We start from the raw sequence: 15,725 nt of genomic DNA, 5'->3' as shown, positions 1-15,725 counted from the left end.
ACAGCAAGCCTGCTCCTCTCTCTGCTTCATGGACAATCTCTGAGCTCAGAACTTGAACAATGGGTTAAGCTTGGAAATGTGAAAAGCCAAATGTGAAAAAACAACAGGATTTATGCTGAGAAAAAAAACTATTTAGTGTGAAAGCAACATGGCTCCGTTAAAGAAAATGTAATGAATTGACAGTTTAGTAAAAAAAAAAAAAAAGACTACAGGAAAGGGTAGATGGTGCAATGCTAAAGGGGGGGTCCACTGCTAAAGGGTTTAGGATGAAATCACAGCCGTTAAAGCTGATTTATCCTGTGTAAGGACGCCAAGCCCTCTAAGGAGGCACTGAACAGCCCTTCAAAAATGAAATATCAGCAGCAGTCAGTGCCAGTCATCAGTGCCATGGCTGATGGAAAATCAATCTATTTCATATCAGAGACCTGTGAGGGGAAAACGAGAGAAAGAAAGAGAATGAGTGAGAGACAGAGAGAGAGAGAGAGACAGAGAGAGGGAGAGAGAGAGAGACAGGTCCCTGCTGCCTCCTCGCTGCACCTCTTTAAACTTCTCCCCGACAGAAGGATCCCAGAGTGCTCTGCGTCATCGGTGACGGAGACTTTGGCGGTGCTGGTGGCTCAATGTATAACGGCTGCTTTTCTGCTAGATTAGGTAGGTGATTGGCCATTAATATTCATTTCACAGTGTGTCTTTGTTAGGCGGCAGCAGGGGCTGACAGAGTGTTTGGATGGATTTACTCTACCGTATATTTCCCTTTAATTTCTAAAAGCAGGGAGGTTTACTCATATGCCCTGTGTGAATCTTACTAGACGCCTTACAGTACATATTTTCCCGTGTTTGCTCTTTTTGAGGTGAACACTATGAACATCTCCATCAGGAAACTGCTCGGTTTCTGACATATTTGGAGGAGTCGTCTTGTCTTAATAGCAGCGTTGTAGCTCCTGAAGGACGGCAGGTCCAGCAGGCATAAAACCACAGTAACAGGTCTTTCCCTAATGGACGACCAGCCTGGCACAGGTGATCTGAACTGTCCCCCTTATAATGAGATTAAGGGACTAATTAGTATGACTGTGTGTTAGTGTTACTGTGGGCACTGAGGAATATATGGCCCCTATCGGACTAGCAGTGTTGCCCCTGAGAGAGCAGGCCAGACTGGGTTTGTCCCTGGCGTCCCCTCCCTCCGCTGCACTGAGAGGTTAATTAATATTTTCTGCATCCGCTCTCCCAGCTCCTGTGCGCCATGCTGAGTTACAGTCCTTAATGTATTGATCTGGATCTGGCAACAGCAAGAAAATAAGGATCGAAATAACAAAAATGTAAGCCTGCCAGATTTGAAAATGTGAAATGGGGAGAGCCAATAATTACAGAAGCCTGAAATTACAGACTGTTTGATGAAATCCTCTTCAATCGTTTAACACAAATAAGAAGCTTGAAAAAGTAGGCCACGGAGGAGCATCAGCGGCACACTCCATCAGCTAACAGAAGCAGCTAAAGAAGGCACCACAAATGGAGAAAATTGTCACTGCCAATGATACAGAAGAAGTAATTCACACCAGCCAATTAAAGGATGAGGAAACTTGATTAAAAAAACAGATCCATTCAACCATTTATTCCCTGTCTTCTTCTTCCCCCTTCTAGCTCCTAACCCTTTAAAGTCACGCTAGTATTTGATCGCCCCTGCGGCGCCACTCTGACCTGTTCATTTAAGATGATGTGCAACTCTCAGGTCTGTTCCAGCACTCATTTGTTCCGCAGTGGGGTCCTCAAGGCTGGCCAGTAAGAGGACCCCATACTGACCAAAGCGCCCTGGGAGCTCTAAAACCGGCCACTCACAACTAAGTAAAAAGACAGCTGAGTGTCGTTGTTAATGTGGACACACAGCACCACAATGGCCAAATCAATGGAGCTATAGGGAACATCAATCTTGACAGCACATGACCCTTTTGCTTGTCTCACCACTCCTCTAAAGCGCTGAAAGAATGGTGGTGAGATAGAGGGAAATAAAGGAGATAGAACAAACCTAAGGAGAAGGTAAGAAGAAAAGAAAGATAATAAAAAAAAAACAGATACTCAAAGAAAGTACAGAAGGACACCAAATAGAAAGACTAAGATACTAAAGAAAGACAGAGAGAAAGTAAAAAAATCTCACAAAGGAAGAGATAAATAAGTATAGGGGGGAAAGAAAGAAAGAAAGAAAGAAAGAAAGAAAGAAAGAAAGAAAGAAAAAAAAAAGAAAAAGTATGGAGGACTGACTGACAGTGATCTTTTATTGGCCTTTCCTCCATCAGTCTCAGTCTGGGTTATGCTGTCCTTTGAAGATTGTGTATATTTGAGAGGCAGCCAAGTGGCCAACCATCCTTGTTCACCCAAATCATGCAGATGTTTTTAGGTAAAGCCTCAGAAGTGCAGCACAGCAGCTGTATGCAGCTGGCATCATGCTTGCATTTCCTTCTCACTTTAAAATGTGACTCTCCTTCCAACACAAAAGAAAAGCACTGAATACAGTGTTTATCCATTAAACTACAAAAAGTCACTTGTTGTTGTTGTTTTTTTTTTACTGGGTAACACATAGGATGCACACCAAAAAAAGAAAGAAAAAAAAGGCAAGATTCATTATTTCTGCCACTGACTTGAAGGATGCCTCCTCATCTCATTAACATATATGCAGATAGGCAGTGAGTAAATAAAAGACTCTAAAAACAGAGAGAGATCAAAGACGACAGAATTAAGGCCAAGTAATGAGGATCTTGGCAAGGACCCTGAAAATGTATTGATTGTTTGGCAAGCTGTATGCACTCCGGCTCCGTTTTCCTCTCCCTCTATACCATTTACGCTTGTCTTTCAAATGCACACGGAGCAGGCGGTGTGGGCTCTAACCATAGACTGTAGGCTCTAACGTGTGGGGTGCTTTGCATGCCTATACGGTTCCAGTATAGAGTCTAATCACGATATAATTTACAGTGTAATGATAATGTACTTGGCATAGGGAACAATAAAATGGAGACTGGCAGCAGGGAAGCCATTCATAACCTTATAACACTTTCAATAGCACAGACCCCTTATTCAATTACAACCTGTCCAAGGCACTGATGCAGGATGAGACTTTGTGAGATTAATCCTCAAAAACCAAAGGATTTGAACAAGAAACAAACAGAAAAGCCGTAATATGATGCTGTGAGATTATGGACAACTATAGAAAATGTGCCGTAATCTGCCTCAAAATGAGAGAAACGCATTCAAACAGAGGAAAACTCAAATCTACTTTTTTTTTTATGTCATGCATTGTGTCTGCAACAAATTTAGACTCAGTTTGGTTTAAGGTATTTTGTAAAGTTATTTTCAATGATCAAAAATCTGCATGTACATGAATAAGTGCAGCAGCATGAAAAGAAAACGGAAATGGGGGGGGGGGGGGAAAGGGGATTTTTTTGGCAGGGGAAACATTGCATTCAGAGCAGTGGAACAGATGAGATCAGAGGGAAGAGAATGAAAAGAATTAGCCTAGATAAGACAGATGAAAAAAGGGATGTGAATAAATAATGAAGAAAAGAAGACAACTACCTCCACGGCTCTCGCTGTCAGCCGGTTTCACCTGGATGGGGCGTGTCATCTGGAAGAGAGAAGAAGAAGAAGAAGACAGAGCAGAGAGAGGTTAGCATCGGGCTGCTGAAACAAGAGGCCCACAAAGCAGCGGTCTCCACGCACCTCTCTTACATACTAATAGCTGTTATAGTGGTTTGAGTGTTAAACTTGACTTGACACTGTAGTGTTTCTGCTCGCTTGATATTCAGTGAAAACAAAATAAATGGGCTCTCTTGCAATGTGTTTGTGTGTCTGGATGTTCATTTAGTCTTGTATTTCGTGGCAGGTTCTTATAGAGGCTGCATATGTGTGTCTAAGTGATAAAGGCCGAAGCAGTCCTAATAAAAGTGAATCCAGCCACAGGAGGAGAGGGATCAATGCGGGCCTATTGATCCAGGCCCTTGGGCTGTGGAGAGTGTCTGGCTGGGAAGCATTCTGTGGTTAGGAGGCTCACTCTAATCCACTGGACCCTGATAAGAATGGCATTGCCTGGATTAGATGCTTCTGTCATCACAGTCTTTGTGTCACGCTCTCCTCCTTTCCCAACTTTACCTCCTTTTTTTTTTTTTTCATTACTGCTGTTCAAGTGGAACAATTTCAGCTCCATCTGTTTAGAGGGAACGTTTGAAAGATGGCGCTCTGATTTATAATGACTTTGTTTAAATTAAATATGTGGTGAAAAGTCACATATTAACACCTCTACTGTCTATAAACCTGCCCTCACGTGCACGTTTAATATCTGTTTACTGTAGCAGAGCATAAGGCTTACAAGATCATTTATTGCACAGATGTGACACCAGTAATCCTGCTTTCACGAGTCAGTGCAAAACAAATAGATTGAACAATAAAAAACATATTTATTTAAATAAGTAGAATTGGGGCTAAAAGTGGCACAAATGTTTAACAAGATTACTGGAACATAAAACCAGCCTTTTACCACACTGAGCCATTTACAGTAAAGCATTTGTAGCCTCTATTTATTCATCTTTTTATTGGTAGAAAATACCAGCATTCCTGTCAGATCACTGAAAACCATCCAGCATTGATGTTTTTATACATAGATATGTACAGTTTGTTCCTTCTCCACATGTTATATCTTTTTTTTTTTTTTTTTTCTTTTTTTTTGTGTTCAGTTCCAGAGCAGGACTGAAAAGGTCAGATTTAAAGACAGGGCAGTCCAATAAAAGCATGACATGTTCAAGGAGAAACACCATAATGGGATTTTAAAATGTCTTAATAACATGCTGATATATGGGGGAGAGGCTTGGGCCTGATTCATTAAGTGCTAAACGTATCCATTTTCACCTTGAGGAACTGAGTAACCTTCCCTCACTGATATTATTCCATAAATTTAGCCATCGTAAATAATAACTAGCAGCGGCTTAGTCTTTGTAGGAAAACAGGGAGGATGTTATGCTTGTGAAGGTTAAGGTTTTTAGCTCCCCGTTTCTTGGCTCGCTCCCCATCCTCCTCCTTCCTCTTCTCCTTCCTCCACATCTACAAGTGTTTTCTTTTCCGTGTTCAACACAAGCAAAGTAACCCAACAGTATGCTAATGCCAAGCCACAGGGCGTGCTGCTCCCCGGCATGTACGGATAGATTACAGAATCAACCGCGACACTATCGCACATGTGTTCAAAGCAACCTCAAAGAAACACCTTGGAATGTGTGTTTGTGTGTGTGTGTGTGTGTGTGTGGGGGGGGGGGGGGGCATCCGCAAGACAAATTTACAGATAACTTTACAACCCTCTGCTTCTTCGCAACAAGACGGGGGCTCTTTGAATTTGCCTTTGACATGTCAAACGGACAAAAGATGCTTCCATCCTGCCAGTTGATATTTGTTCAAATGCATGACGGAGGAGGGCAAATCTGCGGCTGTGCCTCTGCCATACAATGATCTCAACGGTCTCTGCAGGGTGCCTGTGTGTGGGAGGCAGCTCTCTCTCTCTCTCTAAAGCTAGTTACTGTTCAGCCTCCAACATGCCAGCTTAATGGTCTATTTATTTTCCCGAGAGCAATGCATTATGGTCCTGGGTAGTCACTGCTGATGGCTCTCAGATTTATTCCATTTCCATTGAACACATATGAAGAAAATTGTTTAATTCAAGCCTTGAAAAATGTACATTGAAAAGCACAATTGTACTTTATCCATACTGACACATTCACAGGCATGGGGACCTTAAGTAAAATGTATTAAGTGCTGCTGTTGCCTAGGAGACCATTCATTAACTCCATATACTGAGGGCTCGTTTTCATCCAGGCGTTCATAGGCTGAAGATAGGAGCTTCTTGACACACCCACAGTCAACAGCGTGAAACATTCACTGCTGCTGCATGTGCAAAAGAACAACACGTGTTTCTATTAGTGATGCAGCGATTGGAATTTATTTGCCCGATTCCAATTTCAGATTATTTTTCAAGGTCTGACCTGCCGATTCTGATTTTGACAGAATAAAAAATTCTATTAATGGTCATACATTAAATACAAACTGTGTTTAAAACTTCCCCAGGTTGCATAACCGTCTCTCATCCTCATGTAAAGTAAGACATGCTACACTTTTGACAGCTGCATTCTCCCAGACTTCTGAAGGAATTTGAATGACACAACAAATAACTACAATGGGTGACCAATTCATAAAGCTTCCTCGATGAACTGATTCTGCAGCTACACAGAACTTTCATCTTGTTCATTCATTCATTCATTATCAATATGTTTTCAACCATAATATTTCCTGAAAAATGATACGTCATGTCTGCAAAACAAAGAGTGGTAAAGGTACTTTCAGGCAAGAGAAGCCAGCGCATGTCTATTACAATCTATGTTTATCCTCCATTAGGTCAATGCTTTTTGCATCAGCTGATTGGCACATCACGTCCACACTGCTGACATGTAAGCTTGTGTTTGTGTGGCTGCCGCGTTAGACTGTCGCTGTGCGCAGGGCGTGAAACATGCTGCTCATGTGTGTTAATCTGAGATCGGCACAGAACTTGATACATTTGAGAGGACCTGCCGGTCACCAGTTACTGCAGAGCGGGCTGAAAATCAGCTGATTCCAGTCACCAGCAAGTTGATTGGTGCACCTCTGGTTCTAATTGTAATTTGTATAAATCCTCCCTTCCTTAAAGGAATAAGAATGAGGTATGAGAAGTGAGGTTGTATGAGATACTTGTCAATATAGTGTATAAGCTACAGGAGATACCGGTCAACAACATGGCACTTTTATTCAAAAACTAGCCATGGAAGGTAGGCTAGACATTGCTGCAGATTTAACACCATACCACATATTTTAGCTATTTTTTTAGAAAGACTGACCTCGCTTTACTTTTCTCTCAGCAGGCCAATTATTTAAGCACTACTTTGGTGTGTTCGAAAGATACAACAAATTCAACCAAACTAGAAAATGAGTGATTTTTACAGCAACAATGTCATGTTGTTTACTGTGGATACAAAGAGATACTTTAATGGACCAGGGCACATGGAGGAAATACTCCCGCAGATGGAGACTCAACGGGTCTGAGAGACAGAGGGGAGAAACTTCAATGGAAACTTGATGACAGGAGTGATCCCAAGTTCCTCTGTGATGTAGGTTTGTAAACTTTGAGCTCATGCCCATGAACCCAGAGAGCTACGAGTAGGACTTGGTAAAAACAGTATTTTGGGACCTTTCTAGATCAGATGATACCAGCGGCTCACCTGCAGTTGGCATCACTTAACAACAACTGCACAGCTGAACACAGGTGTGTTACAGACCTCCAAAATTTCAGATTTTTGGAAAACCATTACAGTAGAATGCAAATTTGTCTTCAAAGTAAGTTTTTGATTTGGACTGTTCCATTATTAAATAATGACAACACCCATGATCTGCACAATATGTTTACTTGATCAAAACACACAGTGTGTCCTTTGTTGAAGTGTAAAACTGAAGACATTGCAGACATTACTGTGCTGTGTCAGCAGGATAAATTATTAAACATCATGTTGCCTAAAACCTCAAAATCTCAAATTATTTACAATTCTTCATTCTCTACTAGAAAAAATAAATAACCAAACCAAAGACCAGTTTTTCCTTTCCTCATCTTGACTTTTTTTTTTTGCTTTTTTTTCACTCCACAAGGCAAGCTGAGCTGCTCTCAGGGCTCTGACAAATCTGTACTTCCATATGTTTTTATTAGGTTGTCTCATTTTCCCTGTTAATCCTCCAGTCACTTAAATGAAAGCTCTTAGCACTAGTGTGCTTCTGTTTCATATGGAGGGTAAGATAGAAAGTCCCCTGGCCTACACTACATAATATAGTGTAAAATAAGCCTGGCATAAACACACATTGCCTACTGGTTCTTTTTTCTAGTAGTCAGCTTGATTTATGGTCATTTACTGAAACTAGCTAAAAATCTCTAAGAGTAAATCAACAAAATGCTCGGAAGAAAACATCTTCATACAAAAAATATTATTAGGCAAAAAAAAGGACAAAAGACCCTGGGCTTTGGCCACAAAAGATATTCCTGACTGACTTCAAATTAAACTGAGCAAGTCATAGAACCGCAGTCCGGGCCTGTTAGCCGAGTGGAGGATTTAGAGTCTACTGTTGGCACTGTCGACGACAGTAATGAGTTCATGGCTAGCAGAGTTTAGCTGGATTGAGCCGTATACAGTCCCAGACTCCACACTGCTGAAACCCCACAGAGGGCCAGTAGCAAGACAATAATACTGCTTTGGAAAGAGTATCAAAGACCTGGTGTAATTCCAAGCCCCAAAACTTTGGAAGTCTTTAACTTTCATATTATCCAAAAGGAGAAACCTCCAACGCAGGAGAATTCCCAAAGTAGAAATAAAATTGCAACAAATCTTGTCCTGATTTTGCAGAAGCTCATGTCTCAGCAGTAAAAGTATTTTTTTACAGCAGCATTTACTTACAGTGCTTGCAATAAAATAAGTCTAATGGCCATACAATCTGTGTGATGTCTGCTGGCTTTCATTCAGGTTTAATATGGAGTAATGTTTGTCCTGGGATCATTAATACGTATTAGTGGGCCATCAAAGCTCATGTTGCTGCACTACTCGGTAACAGGAGCATAAACAGTCCCCTACTGACTAGGACGTCTCTGCTGATATAATTAATATTGCCAATTATTGATCTGAGGGAGTGCTGAGTGGTGGCTGTCCAGGGGCCCAAGCTTTAGCTAATAAATCTGTACTGAATACAGAAGGAGAAAGATGGAGGAAATAGAGAGACATGGTCCAATGATCTTATGATGGACTCGACTGCAATCACAATAATTACTCTCTAACCATAAAAAACCCAAACTACTAATGAAGATCAAATGAAAAGGCTTACTCAAGTTTAGAAAGGAACGCTTTCTTAATATTGTAACTAAAAGAGTTCTCACTATTTTTGCATAAAAATGAAAAGGCATTGCAGTGTCTTACTGCAAAGGTTTAAATGGCCCAGTGTTTTGGCTACACCTGTTATTCCACTCATCTTCATTCAATGAATACTGTATGGATACTACTAGATACACTTTAATAAACCCTTAGGAAAAGTGTGTCATAGACTAAAGTGCTGCACACATTAAGCTGCTTCCACAGTAGTATAAAAAAATAACTAATTAAACCAGGACTTTATATGAGAGGAACTTAAATGCTATGTCATTTGGAGAACAAACTGTAAGGTAATGGTAAAAAATAAACATAAAAACTTGCTAGAGCCTTAGGTGAGGTTTTTAACTTCATGATTTAAAATCAAGAATATTTGTATTTATGATCTACAATGGAAAAAGAAGGAACATTTCCCAAACCCCAAAGCCAATGCTTTACCCCAATCCCTATAGAAACAAAAAAATGTTCAGAAAATCAAAACCATGCCATGTGTTATATTCTGTATGCACATCGTGTTTAATTATAGGGAGTTGTCCCTTTAAATGTGTGCTTTCTCAAATTCAATATCTGTTTAAAAAAAGTGCTGATCTTAACATAAAAGTGTGAACAAGTATAGAAAGAGTAGAGTGGAGTATTTTAATTCTGAGCTTCTCGTTGAAGTATGATCTTTGATGTGCAGCCTTCCCAAACTGTATATATATATATATGTAAACTAGATCAATGTTAGCATGTTCAGATATGTGCTTAAATGCAATTGGATAAAATGTATGTGCGAGGGAGTTGTAATTTTCCCACATGTGAAAATGTTGCTTGCGGCAGCAGTGTGCCGGTCCTGATAAGAAGCATCAGTCAGGGCTGAGGAGATGGCAACCACTATAAGCTTTGGGATTCCTATCTGAACCGACAGGATTTAGAGCTGGAGGCTGCTGACATGGACTGACTGACACCTGCAGACCTCAGCTAGTCTGTGTCACATTTATAGGTCTGACGCTTTACTCCATAATGCTGTATCCATTTTTAGTACAGCTCTCATTCCCCCCTTAGAGACACTTTTTTTTTGTTGATATGAGAAAAACAAGGCTTGCTCTTATGTTGAAGGTGCCATATTGGTTTTTCTTTGTAGTTATTTTGTTCGAGTGCAACTTTTTTTCAAAGGCTTGATAGCTCCTGTTGGAATGAAACTGCTGATTTCCATCTGTTACATGGAGTTCTTCTTGTAGTACACAAATTAGCATTAGGCCGCAGCAAACTCACAAACATGTGCAATGTGTAGTACCATTATTCCTAGCACCACTACCACATCTCTGATTAAGACCATTAGACCTTCTGTTGCCTGAGGCCATCCAAGTTCCTGTTTATCTCTTCCCCCAAAACACTAACGGCCTCCCAGAAACAGCCTGAAGTTCATCTCTCTCCGATGCTTTCCAAAAGCCTTTCCAAGCCTCTCTATTATCATTGCTTTACTAGCTGAAGTGGTCGGCCAGCTGTCTGACTGCTCCAGCCCTCATTACACAGACAGCAGAACTCAGCTCTCATCAAGATTTCATGAAGGTGAATGTCACACATCAAAACCACCTCATTTGTGGCGCCCCATGACTCAGCACATCGAGCTGTGTGGCTTGGGCTGATGTTGGTCCGAATCAAACTCTTTACTACTTCGGATTAACTCCAAATAAAACGTAAAAATCTCACCCTCCACCTCTGAGTTATCTTATCATCGTACCAACCCTTCACACAGACTGTGTCGCTCTCCTCACGCTATGCTTGTCTGTCAGTTTGATTATGTCTCCCTGTCTCATGGAGTATAAGCTCTCAATCAGAAGCTGTAAAAGAGACTTGGAGCCCTATACTATGTGCAGTGGACTAGGGTATGTGGGTGACAGAAACAGTGTGCAATCATGAGGGGGGAGTAGATAGGGGGATTGAGCTAATGCCTAAATCCTGTCCTACTGAGCCTGTAGCAGGCAGTCCAAGAGATAAAATGAGGGAGGAAGGGGTAAGAGAGAGAAAAGGGGAAGGAAAGTGATCAGAGAGGAGAGACAGAAAAGGGAAAACTAAGGGGAAAATGCTCGAGATGAAGTAGAGAAAAGAGTGGGCGGCGATTTAAAAATATAAAGGAGGAACAAAAAGAAGGGGAAAAAAAAAAGAAAACGTTCTCCCTCAAACACCCCTCCCTCACCTCGTCCTTCTTGACTTCCTGACTTACGAGCCACACTTTGGTTATCAGGGGAAGGGCATCACTCCCAGACATCTTTGGCACGGCCGCTTTTCAAGCTCAGAGAGCTATTGACATGGCGTGTTACTGTAATGCGTGAAGCAGTGGGAGACTCATTGTAAATCTGTGTCAACAAATGCTGGAGCAGCAGCAGGCTCAATCTCTCTCCCCCTCTCTCTCTCTCTCTCTCTCTCTCTCTCTCTCTCTCTCTCTCTTTCCGTGTCCGCCTCGCTTTGCCCCTCTCTTGCATTTACCGACCTATCTAATGAATCTTATCTGCACAGCACACTGGAGGCTTAAGCTTTTGGTGGGCTCACATCTCTCTCACACACACACAGACAAACTCTCTTTCTTTCTTTCCCACTCTGCACGCTGTTTGATGTGGTTTACGCTCCTCAGTTCATCTTGAGGAACTGTCCTTAAGATAAGATCGTGACGACAGACCAAACCCTGTGGCTTTAGAAGGGCGACATCATGGCAATCCCAGTGTGCACCGCAGGGAAGGTCCAGAGCAAGCAGGAAGTAGTGAAATGGCAGAGGATATGTGCCGTGACAGAGTTACAGATTTCGACTTGTGTGAGGCTTTAATGCTTAAAGGTGCCCTCATGCACTGATGCCATGTTTCCTATCTGGCTACTGCCTTGATATTTGCTTTGAAGATTATGTCCAGCCTGACCGTCTGTGAGTTACAGCAAAGATAATGATGTACAACATCATGCTCAGCGTGTGCGCACGCTCACACACCATCCTGTGTGCACTTCCAGCTCGCTGATATGACCTTTACCTCATAAGATTTGTCATACTCATTGTGTACTGAACATTGAACGCCAACTCATGAATTATGACTGAGTACATTTTTTAGTTTAGGATTCTAAAGGCTTTGTTTTTCTAAAATACAGACCACAGCTGCATTATAAATCTTTTGAATAAAACATTAATGGATTCTGTAATGTCATTCCATTGGACTGGACATTGTAGGGTATGCAGAGACATAACCAAATGTCTGTGTTCTGGATGAAATGCTCCACAGATAAGTGTTTGAATTTCCATCTTCCCTTTGTTCTCGGCCAGGGGACAACATCATCATCTGACATGTTGTGCTTCAGGTGATGATTCAAATTCCTTGTGCCTTCTTTAAGCTGAAACTTTTTACCAACAGTATTTAAATCGAGCTTTGTTTTGTTGTGTGCCAAAGCGTGCCCACGCAAATGATATGGCATCTTTTTTTTACGAGCTCTTTCTGAACTGCAGCAGCCCCCCCAGCTGCAGTCTTAGTAGTTAGTAAAACAGCTTAAAACTGTTGGATGGAACAATGGGAACTTGACTTCAACAGCATGGATTAAACCCACAGAAATGACGCAAGCATAGTGATTAGTTGTTTGTATTTAGGATTAGCTGTGCTTCATGTTTGTACTTTCAGGTGCATTAAAGGGTTGCGCTTCAATTGACACATTGCTTACAGAATCAATTTACTTAACGTACAGACATGACAGTCAGTTTCATGTCCATTTTGTGTGAATTTTCCCCTTATTGCACAGAAATCTATAAACTCAACCACACTTGTACAGGCTTACACACACACACACACACACACACACACACACACACACACACACACACACACACACACACACACACACACACAGACACACACACACACACACACACACACACACACACACACACCCACCACCACCCCTAGCTGCAGGTTTCCTTTACCCTCTGTGTTGAGCCCAGAATGCTCCTGCTGCTGTCACAGCAACTCTGGGATTGTGACAGATTACGGCCTGCTGCCCTGACCAATAGGAGCCAAGAAGTGTTGGCTGCCCACTAACTCATAATTCTTGGCATACCTATGCCGAGTTGACGTTTCTTTAATGGTCTCTGGACCTCCAGTAGGCATCCATGTCCTGAGCACTATGATTGCCTTTTAGCAATTCACCATCACTTGCACTTTCCTACTGCTCCACACCCTGTGCCACCTCTTCCAGGAGAAGAGAGGACCAGAAAGAGGAAGAAGCCGTAGGAGGATGGAGATGGATGGAAGGACGGAGGGAGATAGATAAGGAGGCAGCCAAGCATGTTGGCTTTGAATTGGAGAGAGGTCTGAGAGATGCCAGGAAAAGAGACATGGACAAAAATGGAGACAAAAAGAGACAGCACTTCCCTTAACCAACAGCCTTATTTCAAAAAGTGCTGCAGGACTTTTCCGTTCAGTCTCATTAAGCAGACACATCTGCCATGGCTACGGATCAGTATGACACTCTGGTTATTAATGATAGGATGGTCAATAATTTGTTATCCTACAGGATCATTATGAAGTTGGTGAAATCTGGACACAGCATCACATTTTTGTGTCCATGTATGTGTGTGTTGGTGTGTGTGTTTCTGTGTCCATCAAAGGACGGATTGCGAGAAGGAGCCAGAGCTCACAGGATCGACACAGGGCCAGCCTGCTCTGTCCATCTGCTCCAAGCTTCATTCCCAGCATATCAATACCCCACGTCTCTCTCTCTCTCTCTCTCTCTCTCTCTCAAACACACACACACAAATACACACCCACACAACATTCTGTCACCTGCGACTTCTGCTGGTCCCATCACTCTCCCACCACTCAGCTCCTGGCTGTAAAGCCTGCTTATGTTTCATCCTGACACTTAGAGAAAATCCCTGCTTGTCTATAAGCACATTCAGCATCACACAAAAGGGACAGGCCTGTCTTCTAGCCGTCCTAGTCCATCTTCTCCTCCTCTCAAGACTTACGCTGCAACACAGTGATACTGTTTGCTAAAATAAACACAAAACCCCCCTCTTGCTGTGCCTGGTTCAACCTTGAACCACACAGGACCTAAGGGCCAGAGAAGGGGTACACCAGCCTGACCTCTCGCCATTTCTACCAATCTGCAGCAAACACACTCTGACGAAGTGAGAACAAGAAGCACTGGAGCAGAAAATACATTCGAAAGTGTCTCTGCACACACTCTCACTCCACACCTCCAATGGCCTTGGGTGGCTTATTTCATCAGTAGAGTTTGGGTGGTTGAGAAGATGTGGTTTGGAATTGTTTTCTGTTGGTTCACGCCTTAAATGGTGAAAAAATAAACAGAGGAATTAATGATGTTGGGTCGTGTACTACAAGAGGAAGAGGTGGGGATGGTCTGAATGAGCTATGGTTTTGGACAGTAGAGGAGGCTGTTGTGTCTAAAAACACATAAAACAGTATATGTGTTGTGGATTTTCAGGCTCTACAATTACTTCTACAGAAGTGCGTGCACATTACATTTGGTCTAACTGATTCCAGTTTCCATGTTTTTTTTTCAAAGTATAGAGATTGTGTACTATGTAGTGTATGAACCATGTTGGGTCTATATTAGACCAGTTCTGACTGTCCTTGGATCCTTGGATGGGATTTATTCCACTAAAACTTGTCATATGCACATAGGATTCCAACTTGTCTGTTTCAGAAAGTTCCCCTTAGAACATCCATAAAAAATTAACAATTTTATCTCAAACACAAATATTTAACAGTGATGGTTAGAGGTCCTCACAAGTACAACACTTTGGTTCTGACAGGAAATTGATGTGGAAAACAGGAAAATAAGTTGTTGTTCTTTTCATAAAAAGGGCCACAGAACCTGAAACAACCCGAAATAATCTATCCAAATTCAAATGATTTTGACCATGGCAAAAAATAATAGAGAACACCAAAAACAGCAGCAGTAGCTTAATGAGCTAACAATTAAAAAGTAGATGTAGATAAAAGTTGCCACAATAATAAAAAATAATGTCCTGAGAAATAATGCAAAGTCAGCAAATCTAATTTCACAAACAATTTGTCTGTGTGCCTCAACAACTAATATATAAAGCTAATTCATTTCCATCCAAATTATTTATACCTCCCGCAATGAACAATCACCAGCATACTTTGCCAGAACATTCTGGTAAATAAGCCACATATTCCCTTCACATTTTCTCCCATTGCAATAAACCAATATAATATGATTAAAGTTAATTATATCTTTTGAATCCATCCAGATCCAGGAGGTCATTTAATCTATTTGGACACAGTAGGGAATAACTTGGACCTACCCAAGCGGACCTGTTCAGACCACTAAAAGGATGGGCCAATTCATCCAGTTATGATGCCCTAACTTTAGATGTAATCAAAATGCTAAGCACTTTCCTTCCTCCCTCATCCACACCGATATCCTTATAGCGCATCCTCCTCCAGTTTACAGTAGCATCCTTGACAGCCCATCACCTCACTTGCCCCTCAAGCCTCCCTCCATCCAGGGACATTTGTATGCATGCATGTATTCATGAGTAGGTATTAAATTTAAATATGTTTTTTACAGTCAACAGTAACTGATATACAGCTAATGCAGGCCAAGAACAGAAAGAGAGACATATTCAGGGAGGAAGAAAGGGAGAGTCTGTGCACTCTGAATGAACTCGAGCTAAATCACACTCAGAAGCCTCCTACACTTCCGCCCCTCCTTGTCTTGGAGTTTATTATTTATTAATTTACTCATTTTAATGATGTTCATCTGAGCACA

At 41.7% G+C, this 15,725-nt stretch overlaps 1 protein-coding gene across 7 annotated transcripts in view; it reads right to left on the bottom strand.

Annotated features, from left to right (window-relative positions):
- Positions 1-15,725, bottom strand: part of celf5a (cugbp, Elav-like family member 5a) — a 179,925-nt gene that overhangs the window by 77,005 nt on the left and 87,195 nt on the right. For all 7 annotated transcript variants that reach the window (XM_061033446.1, XM_061033443.1, XM_061033447.1 and 4 more), the window contains exon 3: positions 3,562-3,610. In XM_061033446.1, the coding sequence (XP_060889429.1) occupies positions 3,562-3,610 (49 nt within the window). The remainder of the gene's footprint in view (positions 1-3,561; positions 3,611-15,725) is intronic.

This window comes from Labrus mixtus, chromosome 3 (assembly GCF_963584025.1).
Source record: "Labrus mixtus chromosome 3, fLabMix1.1, whole genome shotgun sequence".
Lineage (NCBI taxonomy): Eukaryota > Metazoa > Chordata > Actinopteri > Labriformes > Labridae > Labrus > Labrus mixtus.
This window is presented reverse-complemented; position numbering and strand designations above follow the sequence as displayed.